General features: G+C 50.0%; 1 protein-coding gene and 1 long non-coding RNA gene across 10 annotated transcripts in view; one reads left to right on the top strand and one right to left on the bottom strand.

Annotated features, from left to right (window-relative positions):
* SPTAN1 (spectrin alpha, non-erythrocytic 1) overlaps positions 1 to 18,633 on the bottom strand; it is a 60,718-nt gene that overhangs the window by 11,082 nt on the left and 31,003 nt on the right. For 2 of the 9 annotated variants that reach the window (XM_019949186.3, XM_019949188.2), the window contains exons 23-44: positions 18,478 to 18,537; positions 17,166 to 17,364; positions 15,051 to 15,155; positions 14,593 to 14,616; positions 13,780 to 13,815; positions 11,597 to 11,644; positions 10,744 to 10,835; positions 10,323 to 10,467; positions 10,052 to 10,233; positions 9,394 to 9,493; positions 9,076 to 9,273; positions 8,828 to 8,974; positions 7,659 to 7,762; positions 7,391 to 7,553; positions 6,980 to 6,994; positions 5,216 to 5,347; positions 4,806 to 4,943; positions 3,884 to 3,988; positions 1,798 to 2,006; positions 851 to 971; positions 545 to 666; positions 126 to 258 (exon numbers count right to left, since the gene is read on the bottom strand). In XM_019949186.3, the coding sequence (XP_019804745.1) occupies positions 126 to 258; positions 545 to 666; positions 851 to 971; positions 1,798 to 2,006; positions 3,884 to 3,988; positions 4,806 to 4,943; positions 5,216 to 5,347; positions 6,980 to 6,994; positions 7,391 to 7,553; positions 7,659 to 7,762; positions 8,828 to 8,974; positions 9,076 to 9,273; positions 9,394 to 9,493; positions 10,052 to 10,233; positions 10,323 to 10,467; positions 10,744 to 10,835; positions 11,597 to 11,644; positions 13,780 to 13,815; positions 14,593 to 14,616; positions 15,051 to 15,155; positions 17,166 to 17,364; positions 18,478 to 18,537 (2,578 nt within the window). The remainder of the gene's footprint in view (positions 1 to 125; positions 259 to 544; positions 667 to 850; positions 972 to 1,797; positions 2,007 to 3,883; positions 3,989 to 4,805; positions 4,944 to 5,215; positions 5,348 to 6,979; positions 6,995 to 7,390; positions 7,554 to 7,658; positions 7,763 to 8,827; positions 8,975 to 9,075; positions 9,274 to 9,393; positions 9,494 to 10,051; positions 10,234 to 10,322; positions 10,468 to 10,743; positions 10,836 to 11,596; positions 11,645 to 13,779; positions 13,816 to 14,592; positions 14,617 to 15,050; positions 15,156 to 17,165; positions 17,365 to 18,477; positions 18,538 to 18,633) is intronic. The other 7 variants (XM_019949187.3, XM_073806683.1, XM_019949191.2 and 4 more) reach the window with 4 other exon arrangements.
* LOC141279012 (uncharacterized) lies at positions 5,347 to 14,313 on the top strand. Its single transcript, XR_012332691.1, has 2 exons — positions 5,347 to 5,951; positions 6,173 to 14,313. It is a non-coding gene; the product is annotated as an uncharacterized lncRNA (long non-coding RNA).

Below are 18,633 nucleotides of genomic sequence, written 5' to 3'. Positions count from 1 at the left end.
GAGTGCTCTCCTGGGAAGAGCACGGCCACCGAGCAAGCTGGCAGGAAAAGGGTGGGGCAGGCAGCTGCGCGGGGGCGGGGGCGGGGGGGGGGGAAGCAGCAGGCAGCACCTCCAGTTTCTCTGACCTGGATGGCAGCAAGAGTGTCTCCATAATCCTCACTGGCCACCAGGGTCATCTTCTCATTGATCCAGGCTTCCTCCTCCTCCACGTTGGCTACAAACTGCTGATACTCCAAGGACTCTTCTAGCCGCTGGCCCCTAATCACAGGGGACAGTATGAAATCAGCCATAATCTCCTCTAACCTGGACGCTTACAAACACGAAGGACGAGCGTGGGACGTAAACGGTTCACTCGAGCCCTAACACAGAGCAGCGACTGCTGGTCCAACACGAGATCCTGGAACCATATGCTCGGTCCGGATTCACATAACGGGACCAGCTCGGCCTGGGCCTGTCAGAGCAAGCCAACCGCGGTGCTGGCACAGCCAAGAGGAGGGCCCCGGGGGCGCAGGAGGGCCCTGGCACCGCCCTCCGCCACGCTCACCGGGCGGCCGCCAGCCGCTTCAGCTCCTTCCAGTGCTCGACGAACTGCGCCAGGCGCTGCTCTATCTCCTCCTTCCCGATGGTGTTATCATCCGACAGCTTCTTTCCGGTGTCCAGGACACCCTGACAGGCAAGAACGACTGGGTCAACAGATGCTTCCAGGAAAGGGCCTCGACATTAGACTCAGGCCTTCTCCACTCCACTGTGGGATGAGGGGCTATAACCACTGTAGAGACCTCAGTGAGACGAGCGCACCTGGGCCCATTCAAGTCCCGCTGCCCGCTCGGCCGGGAGAGGCCCGCCTCACCTGAATCGCCGGCTCGTGGGCAGCCAGTTCTGCCTCCAAACGTTTGTGCTTCTTCCTCAGGTTCTGGACGCCCGTCAGGTCGCGGCCATAGTCCTCCGAGCTCACCAGCAGCTTCTTCTCCCTGGGCAGCACAGGAGGGTGGTCAGCCTCTGCACCTGCGTGTCTTCAGCTGGAGACGTGCAGTCAAAGAGCGTGAAGCTCACACACCCCGTGATGTCCTTCACCTGCATCTACCCATCTCTCTGGGAAAGTCCTTCAGAAGCCAGGCTTCTGGGGAAAAAAGCCTCTACTTCCCCAATGAACAGTGCCCACGTACATCTCCAGGAGCACCTCCTGTGTCCGACTCTGCAAAGGGTCGGGGTGCACTGGAGAACAAGGAGGTGCCGCTGCTGTCGCCCTATCAATCCTACCTGATCAAATACGTATCACACGCGGTAACACATGAAAATGCTAATGTAAACAGTGTTTTAAGGCAGTGAATTGAGAGAATCCTGTCCTTAAAAATGGTCTGTTCACAGGCTACGTCATCTGGCAAAGGCAGACTGAAATTCTGGGGGAGGGGAGATAAAAACAAACAAGACAAACTTTTCTTCCTGCAAGCAGCAATCTTCCCCAGGAGATCAGACCATCTTTCCCAGATGGGAACTCACTCATGTCGCCAGTGACCTAAGGGCAGGGGCTAGACAAGCCCTGGACACCATCACACACACCGCCACGTGGAGGCCATGGCCGAACACCATCACCACATGCCCAGACACCAGGAGGGGAAGCCGGGGCGTCTCACCGCGGCTGTGCGGTGAGGCTGGGACCAGCTGGGCACAGCTGCCGAGTCCGTGCCATTTCTGACCCACTTCCCATCTCACCACCACGGTCCAGGAGAGGATAAGCCCGGGGTTCCTAACGCCCTCCGTGAAAGGCTCCGAGGGCACCCGGAGCAGGGTGCGTACTTGATCCAGGACTCCTCGTCGTCCATGTCCCGGAAGAACTGGTGCAGGCGGTGGGACTCGTTCAGCCTGGCTCGCCGGGAGGCCGCCATGCTCTTGATCTTCTGGAAACGGCCGTTGATGGTGTCCCGCTTGTCCTTCACTTGGGAGGTGTCGAAGGCACTGCTGGTCATCAGGCTGTCTGCCTGGCTATTCAGGTCCTTCAGGCGATCCTGGGCAGGGGACACGATGGAGGGGTCAGAGATCTGGGGCACCCACGAATATCTGCTCGTAAATCAGAACTCGGGACTTCTTCACTGACGGGTTGGTTTAAGATTTATTCAGGTTACTCTGAGTGTGGTATGTGGACCCCGAGAGTTCTAAGAGATCAAAACTACTTTCATAACAATACAAAAACATGATCTGCCTTTTTTACTGTGTGAACATTTGCACCGATGGTGCAAAATCCAGGGTAGGGGTGGCGCTGCTCAAGGCAGTGACAAACTACGAGCAGAAATCCAACTCTTCACTGCCACGCACTCCCAGTAGAAATCGCTGTTTCACCTAAGAACATCCTTAAACAAGCAGCAAGGCTGTTAATTTTATTAAGTCTCCATCTTTGAGTACGTGTCGTTTTAATATCCTGTCTGATAAAACGGGGAACCCACACGAAGCACTTCCGCCGAGTGCCGAAGTTCAATGACTGCGCTGAGGAGAAGCGCACGTTCCGAGCTGAACTGGCCACTTCTTCCACGGAACCTCAGTTTCACTTGAAAGAACGGCCAACGGACAATCTATGGTCATTCTGACTTTGGGAGCTGACAAATACTTTGTCGACAATGAATAAAGTGAACCTGTCACTTTAAGGAAAACTGAGTTTGCTAATGATAAAATTCAAACTTTCATGAGGAAATTAGAATTTTGGAAAATTGGCATCCACCTCCGTGAGCCTGACAGCTTCCCGATACGTGTAGATTTTTCCGTTGAGACTGGCTGTGATGTTAACGAACGTGATGTTTGATACCATATAGACACGTGTCAACATTTAGAAGATCTGAACTCTGCGAATCAACACTTCCCTAATGATTCTGTAACCTCAGGCGTGAGTAAATGATCCATTCAAAGTCCAGGATGGACCAGTGGATTTACATATAAACAGTATGAAAAGCTGACAGTGTTTCCGAGTCCACTTTCCAACTAACCTTTAGAAACTACCACCTACTGAGCTGGATGTAGTATCAGAAAGTATCGACAATTATCTGAATTAAAATACTACTCCCTCCTCTACCTGTGTGAGGCTGTATTTTCATCACACACAACAAACTGAATTCAGAAGCAGCTCTAAGAATCCAGCTGTCTTCTATCAAGCTGGACATCAAAGAGATTTGCAAAAAATGTAACCAGTGTGACTCTTCTTGCTATATTTTTGTTTTTGGAAAAACAGAGACATTATACATAAAAAATGTTACTTATGTTAACTTGTGATGATGGGTTTATTATTTTAAACGAATTAACACATTTTTCTCAGTTTTCTTACATTGCTACAATTCATAGACCTTATTCAGATTTCACCAATTTTTATATGCATTTGTGTGTCCCTGAGTATGTGCAAGTATTTCCATGCAGTTTTATCGTATGCGTAGATTTACGTAACTACCGCCAAGATCAAGATATGGACCTTGTTCTGAGAGCACAAAGGAACTTCCGTATCGTCTTTACAGTTGTACCCCTACCCTGTCCCTAACTCCTGGCAACCACGTATCTGTTCTCCATCTCTATAATCTGTCATTTTGAGAATATCATATAAATGAAATTATACAGTAGGTAACCTTTTGAAATTATTTTTTAATGTTTTTGAAATTGTTTTAAAAAATTTAACTCTAAAAATTTAATTTTTAATAATGGCAAATTCTAATAGATAAAACCCACATAACTAACTCTCCTAGGGGCTCTCAATAATAGTTCAGAGTACAAAATGGCCCCGAGACCACAGCGTTTGAGCACCTTGGCTTTAAGGGATGAACACCACTGTCCTTCCCCGAATGCACCAGGTGCCTTAGAGTCACGCGCGGCCGTGTCCCAAGCCCGGCCTGGCGCCCCCTCTGCTTACCTCATGGGCAGAGATGTCCGCCTCCAGCAGTTGATGTTTTTTTAGCAGGTTGTTCACAGAAGCCAGGTCTTTGCCATAATCCTCAGAGGCCAGCAGGGCTTCCACCTGGCAATGAAACATGAAAGGGAAGGCTGCCATCTGGAGCGCATCCCTTGTCCTGGCAAACCCAGGATGCCCACTCGTCCCCCAGGCTCCCCCGTCTGGACAGCTGAACTTCCCTACCACACGCTGCTGCTGTGCCAGCTTGGCGTGGACCCTCCCCTGGGCAGAGAGGCAGCAGCTTGGGCAAAGACTAATGTACAGAGATGTTCACTGCAGCAAAACGTACCCCCCAAAGCTGGGAGCACCAAGTGTGGCCAACAGTATGGGAATGGTTAAATTATGGCCTAACTCTGTGATGGTCTAAGGCAGTTATTCAAATGTTCAGGAAGACTTTTCATGACTTGAAATACCACCACCAATACGTACTGATGAAAAATTACGTCATGAGCTCAAATACACATGAAAGAACTGTTACACAAAAAGTCACGGAAATAGGTGTAGACCAGAGAGATACAGAATAGTGGTCTTTAAAAATGTTTTATTTCTTTTTACTTTCTGTACTCTCCAAACAGTCTACAGAGAGCGCAGGACTAACTCTGGACTCCGGGCTCTTTGGTTCTGGTTTCTATCTGGGCACCGTGACAGCGGCCTGCACACAGACCCCACCACCCACTCCTGTTTGCATTTTCCTATGGAAACAAGTGACCCATGTCCAACCAGAGATAAGCTCTCTCTTGTGTAAACATTCCCTCCCTCTGACTACAAATCCCTCAGAGTACACAGCTCACACTTGATGATGATTTCTGTTAAAAGGGACGTCGGGAGAGCCCTGCCTTTCCACGGAATCCTCCAGTGGGGAAGGGAAGCCCCGTGGCCTCACCTCAGAGAGCCAGAAGTCGAAGTCCTTGATCCCAGTGTTGAAGTTCTGCTGCTTGTTGGCTTCTTTCAGCTTCTGGCTCTTCTCAGCCGACTTCTGCACCAGGAACTGCCACTGGTCAGCTAAGGCGGCCAGCCGGGCCTGGGCAAGAGAAGAGGGCCGTTGGACATGGCCAACTCCACGGTCAGCGCCCTCTCTGGAAGCCGACCTGACGCCCCTCACAGAGGAGGACGGAAGATGCTCACAGGAGCCACTCTCACTAGCATCCCCTCAGCAACGCAGCCAGAAGTCGTCTGTTTATTCTCCTAAGACTGCATTCTAGAGTCATCATCAAGCTGACGGTAAAGCTGAAAGTCAAATCCAGCCCCCTCTTCTTCCCGGGCCAGGAGGAGGGGAACTGGGGGACGGCGTACCTTGACGGCGTCCTCGCTGCCGGCACAGGCCCCGCGGTCAATGAGGGAGTTGCCCATGTCGATAACCCCTCGAATCCGGTCCGCATTGGCATGCAGTTCTGCTTCGAAGGCCTGATGCTTCTGGTGCTTGCTCTGAAAACACCAAAGAAACCCTGCCACAACCTTTCGAAACCAGGTCCTGCTAGGCTCTGTCTTTTCAGGGAGAAGGGGTTCTCAGAAGGGAGGGAGTGGTAGCAGACTCGAGGAACTAGGGGCAAGTGTCAACATTTTTACAGAAGGTCATCACAGAATCTGTGCGAAATACTTTAGGGCTCAGTCTGATGGAAGTTCAGCAGAAGGTCCGAGCTTGGAGGAAGGAAATGCACCAGCTCAGGAGGTGAACTGTGTCAACTCCTAAGTCAGCTGGACTAGCTATCTGTGAGTGAAATCCTAGAATTATACACTTTCTAACATTTTGCAGGAGCTGGTAACGGCCAACTGTAGTTTTGGATCTACTTGTGCATCAATTTCCACCCACGGCTTTCTCCTTAGTGGAAAGCAGCTCTAACTAGTGACACACATACGGCCCTCTCATCACCTAAGGTGGCAGGCACTATGAAACAAGGTGTCCGAGGGCCAGCCTCCCCTCCGTCGACAGAGAAGAAGCTGCCGCAAACCCTGGCTTTGCCGGCTTCTCATCTGGCAGCTGCAATCAATCAAACCTGCTGGATTTGTCAAAATCCAGGCTTGACTGTAGGTAAGAATTTCTTTTTGCTAGAAGAGAGGGCTGGGAGGATGATGGGCATCTGAGGCTGGGGGGCACCACGGGAGACAAGTGGGAGGACGCAGCTGTGGGGCAGTTCTGGGTGGGTGAGAAATGCGGGGCTGCAGGCAAGAATGTGATATGGGGAAAAAAGAACTAAAAGGAAAAAAGCAGTACAACTGGGGAAGGATTCTGCATCAAATGTTTCATTTCAGGGGCAGCAACTGTCAAAAGATGGAGCCATGTGGCTGGCGAAATGCAGCACCAACCTGAAGCGTCCCTGCACCAACTCTGCGCCCAAGCCCAACTACAGAAACAAAAAGTCTCAAATGCCCACGCATCCTGACAAAAGCCCCTCTTCTTCTGTTTCTTGTTCTGATCGTTCTTTGGCTCAACTCCCATCCATTCTATTTCTTCATTTCTTCCAACCATTTAGGCAACTTCTAAGCTACGCTTTGACTGGAAAGTCTCTTTCCCTGCCCCTTGGGTAATGTTCACTTTTATCTTAACCTCTCACCCCCAGTTCCTCTTAGACTTAGGAAGCAGATCACCTGCCTCTCTGTGGATCTCCAGCTGTCCCTCTCCAGTGGCCAGCACTTCTGGATGCCAGACTGCGTGGGCAACGAAACTCTCACACCTGGCCCTGCCCTAGTCCACCGAGAGCCACGAGCCCAGAGCAAGAGGAACCCAAGTTTACGCAGAAAAAGCGACTTCATTTTTTAAAAGAAGCACACCTCTTAAAAGAAAGCAGTCAGCTACTGCCCCCCAGATCAAACACTGTGCACAACCTGCCTAAGTGATAAATTAGGAGGGGGAGGGGGAGCGAAGGGCTGCAGGCTAATTACAACAGAGAAAGCCACATCCCATGGGGACACTTGAATGGAGGCTGATGGATGATTAGAAATGAAAAGCATGGATGAGGCGACACCGGCAGAATCTACAATTGCGAGAATCTACACACAAGAGCACAAACACTGGAGCTCGTTTAACTAGAACTCTTAAAAAAAAAACATAAAACTTACCAGCAGCTTGGAAAGCTACAAAAATAAATTAAAATAACGAGAGTTCAGTACACTTAATGTGAATATGCACATCAGCTATTCAACAGAAACTCATTTTGCTGTCGTACTTCCCCTGGGAAGGTGAGCATTCAGGAACAGCAAATACAAGGGGGCCTTTTCTGCAGACGCTTTAATAGCAGACACGGTTTCAACAGAGGCAAATGAGGAAAGCGGCTTCTGAAACGGCTCTCATCATTTAAGTGAGGCTTTCCCACCGGTTCATCTTATTAAGATACTTTTTCTCGGCATCACTGAGGGTACGAGGAAGTTGTCTTAGAGGTATCTCCCTCTTTTAAAGATACCTTATTTTAACAAGATCTACTCAATAACATAGGCTACTTTGGAGATAAACAGCTCATCTGTTCAGCTCACCTGGATGTTGGTAGGATCCTTATATGACTCATCACTTGCAGTCTGTAATTTTTCACTGATCCAAGCCTCAATCTCATCCACATCCCGGCTGAACTGTTGGAGAGTCTGCGATTCTCCCAGCTTTGACCTCTTCTCAATCATCTGGGCTTTCAGACGTCGCCACCTGAGAAAGTGAAACCGAGAGCAAAGGTGAGCACCCCACAGAACTAGACAGGCTGGGCCGCTCACACAAGGGCGGCAAGACCCGTCGGCTGCACAGACCACCCACCTGTCCAGAACCTCGTTGCGCCGGCTGGAGATGTCGCCTTTGGCGTAGTGGCCGCCGGCGATGAGCTGGTCGGCAAAGGACTGCAGGGCGGCGATCTTCTCCTCCTGTCGGCAAACAAGAGGCGTGAGGTCAAGGCGGGCAAGACGACTCTGCCTCGCCTGGACTGTAGGTCTCGAGAAGAGAATGGTTATTTTGGGTGACTAGCTGGTGATACGATCAGAATACACTGACACTCTAGAAGCAGGAGTGTAAAAAGCCAGAGGAAAGCTTGATTTCAATCATTATTAGAGTAGAGTTTAACTCAAGAAGATTCCAGGTCACGCTGGGGTGGGGCCGGGGCTTGAGCACCAGCAGAGGTCACGTACAAGATTAGGTTTCATAAGAAAACACTGTCCGATTTTCAACAAAATGGTTTCTAAGCCAAGGAGTTTTGCATCTTTCTAGTTTACGTTCATGGATTCACTTACCTACCCATAAGTTTGTTTTTCTTCCCTTTCGGTATAAAAATTTTTCCCTGTGGCATCTCTGTTATTAAAACCTCAGAAATGGGACTTCCCTGGTGGCGCAGTGGTTAAGAATCCGCCTGCCAATGCAGGGGACACAGGTTTGAGCTCTGGTCCGGGAAGATCCCACATGCTGCGGAGCAACTAAGCCCGTGCGCCACAACTTCTGAAGCCCACTGGCCGAGACCACGTGCTCCACAACGAGAGAAGCCACTGCAGTGAGAAGCCCGCGCACCGCAATGAAGAGTAGCCCCCCACTCTCCGCAACTAGAGAAAGCCTGTGCGCAGCAACGAAGACCCAACGCAGCCAAAAATAAATAACATAAAAAAAGACACAAATTGGATAACATGAACATTTTTAAAAGTATGCCTCAAACGAACAAACAAAACCTCAGAAGTGCCAGAATTTATATATAAAGTTTAAAAAACTATTAATGCACGTCACTTTTCCTAGAATGCACAGCTCTGCACTGGACCCGATGGGGACTACGCAGCTTCCTCTGTAGTCAACGCCAAGTATTTTAATTTGAGGATGCTGCTGCCAAAGCTCTGCAGCTGAGTTAAGCAAACAATAACTATTTTTTTCTCTTGTCACTGAGAAGGGAAAGGAGAATACGCCAACACAGAGACCGAAGATGTCAACCTGGAAAGGTACGAAGGCCTCACCTGGACGTTAATGGCTTTGTCGAAGTCCTCGTGTTTTTTGATGAGAGCCTCCACGCTGTCCAGCGAGTCCCCTTTGTCTTCGGTACTCAGGAAGGCCTCCCGGGCAGCCATCCAGCTCTCAGCCTGCTCGCAGTCCCGGTGGAACAGCTGAAGAGGGGACGGGCAGGTGAGAAGACAGAGCCTGTGGCGACGAGCTACCTGGCCAGAAACCCTGCAGCAAACAGGAAGCTACTGTCCAGCACGTGTACCTGCAATTCAAGGCACTGATCCAACATCATCCTGCGCTGGACCCAGGCCTTCTCCAGGTCCGCACGCTCCTGATCTAGAATATGCAGTTTCTCCTTGATCTCGGGGCTGGCATAGTGCCCATGGGCCAACAGCTGCTGCCCAAACTGCTCGAATGCCTGGAAAGTGCCAGCCCTGGCGTCAATTTCCGTCCGGTGCTCCTGCCAAGAGGAGGGAAGGGATTAGGTACCGGCAGGAGCTGCCCACTCTCACGTCAGCTGCAAAGGCCCTCCCAGCCTGGCAGGGCAGCCACGTCTCCGCTGCTCCGCAGGCCCACCTACCTGGTGTCGCTCCAGCAGGGCCTCGGCTCCGGTGACATCCTTGGCTAGCTCGTCTGAGGACACCAACCCTCGGATTCCATTGATCCAAGACATGAGGTCCCTGGAAACCAGATCCACAGAGGAATGGCTGTTACGCTACCTGGCAAGCAGGCCTTCTGCCCAGGAAAAGAGAGAACTACATAATTCTTATCTCAGAGGGCTACTTGGGGTTAATCTAGTTAATCTACCGAATGGGGCTAGAACTCCAGGCAAAGTATTTCAAAGCTTCTTGTTTGTCTTATTGAAATAATAAGAAAAGAAAAACTCAAGAATTCCTCAGAGGAAGAATGAACAGGTTTATAACTAAGATCTTCTCACCCTACAGAAAAACAGGTTCTTACAGACAGTAGCTGTGGTTAAGTTTTCTACAGCTTCAAACGCAAATGCTTTTCTTTAGGATTAAGTTTTTTTTTTTTTTTTTTTTTTGATGTGTGGCTCGTGGGATCTCAGTTCCCCAACCAGTGATTGAACCCACACCCCCAGCAGTGAAGGTACCAAGTCCTAACCACTGGGCCTCCAGGGAATTCCCAGGCTTAAGCCTTCTAAGTGCTAGATGCAGGCATGCATTTAATCCAGCTAGAAAGCCCTCTGGCCCAGAGCCAGCGAGCCGGCTTCTCACCGGAAGTCGCTGAGGAAGCGCTGCAGGTCGTGGGAATCGCCCAGCTTGGCCTTGCGCTGGTCGGCGCGCTTGCCCAGGCTGCTCCATGCCTGGTTCAACTCGGTGCACTTCTCCTGCAGGTCCTCTGCCGACTCGGGGTGGGACTGGATCAGGCGCTCGGCCGTTTCCCCAAGGGAATTCACCTGGGGAAGAAAGTGGTGAGCAGCAGGGAAGGAGGGAGCGCAGCCTCGGGCAGAATCGCAGGAAGTGCTCCACACGCACGTCCTCTCACCTTGTCGCCGAGGGCCGCGAGGTCCCTCTCAAAGCCCTCGTGCTTGCGCTGCAGGGCTTGGACACTGGCCAGGTCGTGGCCATAATTGTCTGTGTTTAGAGCCTGGTTCTTCTCTTCGATCCACTCCTTGGTTTCGTCAGCATCTCTGCAGGTGGGACACGCGTTCAAGTTAATGAGTGCTGAGTACGGCTGCCTTAGCCTCAGGTCAAGTAGGGAAACTTCATTTCACTGGCACCAGCACATGTGTCAGTGGCCCAACAAGCTCTAAACAGCAAGGAACACATATGGATCCGCTTAGCATTACTGACTGAGAGCGCCCACCAGGTGCGAGAGCACAACCATCGACAAAAGCCAGCCGTTACCATCGGCATGAACCCAACTGTGGCCTGCTCCCCCCGTGCCAGCCCCGGCCGTCCCTCACCTGTGGAACCTCTGCACTTCGTGGGCGCTGCCCAGGATCTGGCTCCGCTCCTCGGCCAGCTGCTGCAGGGACCGCCAGCGTTCGTTCAGCTCCTGGGGGAGGACAGCAAAGTGTCAGCCACACCAGACTCTGGGAAAAGGGCCAGAACCAGAGGAATGGTGGCTTAACGTGAAAGGAAAGGCTGGGGCACAGATGATTTCCTGTTTCCAAGCTTCCTAGTTCAGTCGATGAGCACGCCACAACAGCAAAAGTCCAGAAAGCCAGACCCTGCCACAGCTCGCCGGACGCCACGGTGCGAACACTCCACCAACACCTGACTTGCAATCACCGCGGAAGCAGCAGGAGAGACGCCGCTGACTTATCTTCACTCTCAGCGCCTAGCCTGGTGCCTGCCTCAGAGCACTGCTTCCTAACAACCACCGAGTGGACAAATCCCCAAGCCTACTGCTCCCCAACACCCCGCACGGCTGCATCGCCGGGCAGCAGCAGCAGCCCAAGGAGCACAGCGCAGCTGCAGGACCTTGTACTGGGGAGACAAGCCAGCTCGGGGTCCAGAAAGGAGGCAAGAAAGGCAGTGACTGCCTTCCAACACTACGCTCCTCGCAGCTCCGGGCCCTCCTGGGGGTGAGGGAAGGAGCTCACCAGGCTCATCGCCAGGACCAGGCAAGCTGAGCACAGCCTCCTGCTGCACAAAGAGAGTAAAGAGAGTCCTGGCCAGGACACCCTCGGGCCCAGGAGAGTGACAAGTGCTACAGTTCATACAACTAATTAGGACAAGAGCCTTGCTGAAGACAGGAGAAGGAGACAAGGAAGGAGACCGGGGAAGACAAGGAAAGCTGCCATGGTTTCTTACCTTGATGGAATTAAAGGTGGCCACGGTGTGAACCATCAGGCGAGCAGACTATGTGGGGAGGAAAGCAGAAGAGCAAACTAATCAAGTGTCTGCTGATTAAGAGAGAAATCTGAGGTGCAAGTGCTATTAATTAGGTTCCAAATGTCCACCAAAATGACTGTAAAAGGGTACCATCAAATTTCTGAGCAGAGCAGCAATGAGAGTATCAACAACTAGAAAGTCAGGCAGAAACCCAAGTGCACAATCACACCCAACTCAATGATTCATTTTACTTGAAGAGTGAAAAGAGCGGTGAAAACCACAATTAAAACGGCTGGTTGGACAGGAAAAAAAAGGCTCAAAGACTACTGATTGGTGTCTTTTTCTTGTCCCTACTACAGGAGAACAGTCCAGAAAACACACTTAGCTGAATAAATGCTGGCGGCTGGGACTATTTAAATAGTCAAGGACACCACTAATTTCATTTCTGTTTATGGTTACTGGACTGTGGTTCCTTCTAACAGTATCCCCCTTGAACTAAGGGCAACAGCCTTAGTAGATGAAAAAGAAAATACGCTGGCGAGTTAGCTTCCTTCTCATCAATGTAGTCACTTCTAAAAATCAAACGCCCCTTGGGATCTCAGAGCCTGCCTAGTTTTATCAGAAAGAAACCCTACTTGGCAGGCACTGTGATGCTCGTAATCTTCAAGTATGTAAAGAAAAGGAGGAGCTGAGCTTGGACGCAGGGAAGTTAGGCTCCTAGGATGTTCCTGTGACACACCCAATGAAGTGCTCAACCAGTGTGGGTGCGTACAGGGTTCGGAAAGCAGACACCCATTGTTTCGAATCCTTTTCAGAAACAGGAGGTACTGACTGGTGTTTGTCAAGTCATCTGGAGTGCGTTTCTGAAAAAATACCTGTTACCAGAAAAACTCTGGCAGGAGATCAGACAGGTAAGGGCGCTGCTCATTCATGTCACCAATGACTGAATTTTGCTATGCAACGAAAATTAAGATCGAGAAAAGAGGAGAAAGCTGAATCCAAGGTAAAATGTCCCCTTCCTGCCAATCTGGAGCCTATTTAATAAGCAGAATGGTCAGAGCCTGGAGGGCTAAGGAGGCCAAAGAAACAAACCCCTCTCAGCCTAGGTCCTCACAACAGGTCAGACCTCATGACAGGGCTGAGAAGTACCAGCCTAGGGACTGGTGTGGGGAGACTTTTTGTTTTTAGGTTTTCATGCTTTCTTCAGATTTTAGGAAGGTGTACTTTCATAAAGTAGAAATCTGCTCTTTTTAGCTTGTCTATAACTCGAGTGGCATATTCCTGAAGAGCTGGGTCAGGAGGAAAGATGCTAGAATTGGCATTTAGGCAACTAGTTCCATAATCACGGCTATAAACGCTTCACGTGAAAAAGCTCATCCCCTGTCCTCCTGAAGTTATGCCCACCCTGGTCAAGCACCACCCCTGGATCTCTCTGGAATAATGTCCACTGCAGCTGGTAAACATCTGCTGTCCCCCCTTTATGTGTCTCGTCGGATGTGGACCTTCTCTCAAGCCTTTCTTAGGCCCCGGGAGGAAGCGGTCAGGCAGACGATGAGTGGAGCTTACGCTCCTTTTCATCCTCACATCATGTGTCCTTTTGGGCTGTAGTCCTATTGGTGGGACCATGCCTGACTATGCAGTGTGACCTCTGTGAACTGCAGTCACCCCTGTAACCTTGGTACCCAACAGGGAATGATCCCAGGACCCCCCGAGGTACTAAAATCCACAGATGCTCAAGTCCCTTGGAGCCGGCGCCCTGTATGGGCGGGTTCTGCATCCTCGGATTCAACCAACCATGGATCGGATGCTAGTATTTTCAATTGTTGGTTGGTTGAATCCGAGGATGTGGACCCAAGGATGTGGAGGGCCAGCTGTATACCCTGGCAGCGACAGTGCGTGATAAACTCGACCTAACTGAATTTGTGCTGAGCGTCTGCAGGGAGACATTTTGCTTCTGTGTATTAAGCACCCCATTTCAAGGCATGACAGATTCCAAGAATACAACACCAGGGTCAGAAAGACACCAGGCCAAACAAGTCCAGAAACAACCACAGGCTCAGACAAGCCTAAATACTCAGATAACAGGCACGCCAGAAAAGGATGTAAAGTATTTCTGTTCCTGGAAAACCTTTGGAAATAATAATTTGCACAGAAGCTCTTACCTTCCATGGGGAGGCCGTCTTGGAATCAGTTTCATCCTATTCAAAGAAAAAGGAGGCATTTAGGCAGCCAAGCAACTGTGCACAAAACAAAGCAGCCCCAGCCTTCCCTCTGGACGACAGGAAGTTCACAGAGAAATCAGCTGGAACAGCAATTCCCTCTGTGACTCAGAACTCAACACTGGCTGGCAGCAAACTGCAAGGCTGCTCGAGGGAAACGAAGCAAAGAAATAGGAGAGAAAAGTTCTTCCTTTTTTAATGCAGTAGGAGAGATGGAGACAATGGGGAAAGTTAATAAAATGTCCAGCGTTTCTTTATGTCATATTCAGAGGACTCTTTGAAGAGGGATAAACGCACCTAAAGAATTGCTGGGGAGGGAGATCAGCTCGGTGGTTTGTGACCGCCTGGAGGGGTGGGATAGGGAGGGAGGGAGGGAGGGAGACGCAAGAGGGAAGAGATATGGGAACGTATGTATAACTGATTCACTTTTAAAGCAGAAACTAACACACCACTGTAAAGCAATTACACTCCAATAAAGATGTTAAAAAAAAAAAAAGAATTGCTGTGGAAAAAGTTCTAGGTAACTGAACAGAGAAAAACTCTTGATCTTTGGAGGATGGCCAATAAAGACCAACTTCTGTTATTTCTTTTCTTTTTTTTTTTTTTCCTGCTATTTATTTTCCACAGATTTTTACACACGAAAGGCATCTCTCGAGGTTCAAGAACAGAAATACTTATGAGGCTCTTGACTTTATCCTCTTCCCAAGAGCTAATCCTTCTCAAGTTCAAGTTCCACACGGGGCACCAGACACTTACCCTGGGCATCGCGCCGTACACCTCCTACAAGCAGAGAAGAAAACCAGTTCTATTATTAGAGAAAATACACACTTCTAAGTTACACTCATCACTGTCATGTCAAACCTGGAGAGAATTACAAAAAGACAGGCAGCCTGACTGGCCAGAGGAACTTCTTAAAGTCTATAGAGAGACCAAGTGTTCCTATGTAATACCTTTTCTTTATTTAAGGGACTGCATGAATTTATTACTAGTTAAGGGCTAAAGGAACATTCAACAACTTCTACAATATTTAATGGGCATAAGGAGGACAGCTGTTTTTCCCTCCCGTCAAAGGTAACCAAGACAGTGCAGGTCACACAGAGAACCAGTGCCCTGGCCACACCCTGTGCTACGGAACACGCGTGCTAGGCGACACAGGATGAAGGGGGAGCCAAGCTGCTTCCTTAACAGACACCGTGCAGGGGCCAGACCCCCACCTGCTGCTGCACTGCCTGCACCTCCTCCGCCATGAGACCTTCGGACTCCAGGTCTTCAGCCACCTTGTTAATGTCCTTCAGCCGTGACTCATTGGCCTTGAGATCCTTCAAAGAAAAAGACATAATAACTAAAACCCACAAGAGCAATTCAAAGAAGAGCAACAGGTACTCATAAACTATGGTTTGAATATATAAATTTCTGTCCAATAGGTATCTTATAGCTTTTCTACTCCTTGACGGTCACCTAAATCAGAAAATGCTGATTGTCACTACCAAGGAAGTAAGAAAACAGCAGGGCATCGGAGACGTCTGTCTCATGTTTACTGAACTACCTGTAGTTAATAATAATCCATTATTGGGACTCCCTTGATGGTGCAGTGGTTAAGAATCCACCTGCCAAAAAAGAAAAAAGAATCCACCTGCCAATGCAGGGGACACGGGTTGAAGCCCTGGTCCAGGAAGATCCCACATGTCGCAGAGCAACTAAGCCCGCAAGCCGTAACTACTGAGCCTGTGTGCCACAACTACTGAAGCCCACACACCTAGAGCCCGTGCTCCACAACGAGAAGCCCACGCACCACAACGAAGAGTAGCCCCCACTCGCCGCAACTAGAGAAAAGCCCACGCACAACAACAAAGACCCAACGCAGCCATAAATAATTAATTTTAAAAAATCCATTATTCTGGTTGGAGATTTTTTTTTTTTTTTTTTTTTTTTTTTGCGGTACGCGGGCCTCTCACCATTGTGGCCTCTCCCGTTGCGGAGCACAGGCTCCGGACGCGCAGGCTCAGCGGCCATGGCTCACGGGCCCAGCCGCTCAGCGGCATGTGGGATCCTCCCGGACCGGGGCACGAACCCGTGTCCCCTGCATTGGCAGGGGGACTCTCAACCACTGCGCCACCAGGGAAACCCTGGTTGGAGATTTTTTAAAAACCTTTCTTTGTAGGGGACAGGACACATGTCAGAACTGTGATGAAATTTTAGTGCTAGCCCCTCTGGGAGAAAAGCCCCTCAACCCACCTGAATTGGTTATAAGAATACTTTTTTATTTGGCCATACCGTGCGACATGCGGGGGTCTTAGTTCCCTGACTGGGGATTGAACCCACACTCCCTGCATTGGGAGTGCAGAGTCTTAACCACTGGACCGCCAGGGAAGTCCCAAGAATACTTTTAAACTGAGGAATGGATAAACAAGATGTGGTATATACACACCATGGAACATTAGCCATAAACAGTTAACAGATCACTGATCCGTCTACAAGGATGAACCTTGACAACATTATGCTCTGTGAAAGCTGTCAGCCATAAAGTACATGATCTATGATTCCATTTATAGGAAATGTCCAGAATACATAAATCCAGAGACAAGAAGCAACTCGGTGGCTGCCAGGTGCTGGGGGGGAGGGGAGAGGGGGATAAGGAGTGGCTGCTTAATGGGTCTGTGGTCTCCTTTAAAGTGATAAAAAATGTTTTGGAACTAGACAGAGGGGATGGTAGTACAACACTGAGAATGAACTAAGTGTTTCTGAATTGTACCCTTTAAAATGGTTAACTCTATGTTACGTGAATTTAACCCCAATTAGAAAAACTACTTTTACACGTTTGTATGTTAGGTTTAGGAAAGTTCTTTTTTTTTTTAATATCTTTTTATTTATTTTTGGCTGTGTTGGGCCTTCGTTTCTGGGCACGGGCCTTCTCTAGTTGCGGCGAGAGGGGGCCACTCTTCATCGCGGTGCGCGGGCCTCTCACTGTCACGGTCCCTCCTGCTGCGGAGCACAGGCGCCAGACGCGCAGGCTCAGTAGTTGTGGCTCACGGGCTTTGTTGCTCCGTGGCATGTGGGATCCTCCCAGACCAGGGTTCGAACCCGTGTCCCCTGCACTGGCAGGCAGACTCTCAACCATTGCGCCACCAGGGAAGCCCTAGGAAAGTTCTTAAAACAACATGTAGAAAAAACTGCATGTATTTCCTCAAAACTAAACTGGTGTGAGAAAAGTTTCGATTAAACTCGTTTAAAAATGGCTACAGAAATGAAGGAATATAATCACTGAATTCTCATTCTGGTAATCCGCAGCAAAAATCAAGAGAACCAAGTCCCCGAACAACTTTCTGTACCTTCTGGAAGTCATCGAACTTCTTCTGCAGCACTTCGACCTGCTCCAGGTCTGCGCCGACCTCCTCGCTCGTCAGGGCCGCTTCCTTCTCGTTGATCCACTGCTGTAGCTCATTCGCTTCACGGAACAGCATAAACTTCTTACAACTCTTCTCCAACATGCCTTTACGCTTCTCCCCCAGTTCCAGCAAAGAATGGTACCTGATGTAATTCGAGAGGGTGACAAGAGGGGGCAGGGAGACAGTTAGCTTCCCACAGTGGCAAACTACCAGCTGTCTCCAAGATGTGGGTCCCAGGCTGTGAGTCGGTAACGATGATGCCCTGGTGACAAAGTATCGGAAGGCAGACGAAGACCCCGAGCACCCACAGACAACCTCAGGGACAAGCACACACGGCACGGTTCACAACTGGGTGGCTGGGTGGCCCGGCACACTCATGCCCAGCCACGTGCGCACTGACATCACAACCACAAAGGACCGAAACCAAGCGTTTGGCACACCACCACAGGCTCCATGCGACTACAGCTGCGAGATGAGATGAACTTGCTGCGCGTAATGTATACAGAGGGCTTGTTCTCCTGCCGTGTGATTCTGCCAGCAGCCCCCAGGCGGTGGGGGAAGGTATGCTGAGCTATCTTAAACAGCCTCCTACAGGATTTTAGTATCTCCGGAACAGTAGGAAATTTCTACTGTTTCTAAAATAATACATTTATTTCTCAGAAAGTTTTGGCCACTTCAGAAGGAGAAATCACATAAATCCCATTTCATTAGCTGAACGTTTCTTATGAAGAGACTCAAATGACACTCTCACCCTGGGGAACTAAAATACAAAAGACTGAACTTCTGGTATCTTTAGAGATGTGAAAATGACAAACTTAGTACAACTGAGTTAAAATTCCAAAAAAAAAAAAAAAATCTAGAATCCATTCTAAGCTTCCAGAAGTGAAATAAAAAAGGAACGAATTACCAAGTATCAGAGCACTTTACGAGGCATGTGGTTTCCTGCCTACTGAGGGCTATGGCATCATCGGCCTCTGGGTCTGCTGAGAGCGGCTGGTCCAGCACAAAAGCCACCAGCAGGGGAACCAACAACACTCTGAACACACAGCTGCACAGAAGCAACCAACGAGAGAAGCGGCCACAGCTGACACAGCTTCACCCAAACCCCTTCCCTTGTGAGCGAAAGCTGCTGCCGGAGACGGGCCCCTCCCGCCCCTCGCCTTCCTGGACCCACGAGCGCCTTCAAGAGAAGCGGCAGCGGGAGGATGGACGGGGAGCCAAGGGCGGCACTCGGCAGAGCTTCCGGCCTACTCACAGTTCTTCCACCTGTTTCATACGCAGAGACACGCTGCCGGCCTCCTTAGTTACGCGCGTCCTGCACAGAGGGGCACAGCAAAAGCACGCACGGATTAGTGGGTTAATCCACGGGGATGGAAGGCGGCGGCTCCGATGGGTGCTGTGACGGCGGAGG

Source organism: Tursiops truncatus, chromosome 6 (genome assembly GCF_011762595.2).
Source record: "Tursiops truncatus isolate mTurTru1 chromosome 6, mTurTru1.mat.Y, whole genome shotgun sequence".
Taxonomy (NCBI): domain Eukaryota; kingdom Metazoa; phylum Chordata; class Mammalia; order Artiodactyla; family Delphinidae; genus Tursiops; species Tursiops truncatus.
This window is presented reverse-complemented; position numbering and strand designations above follow the sequence as displayed.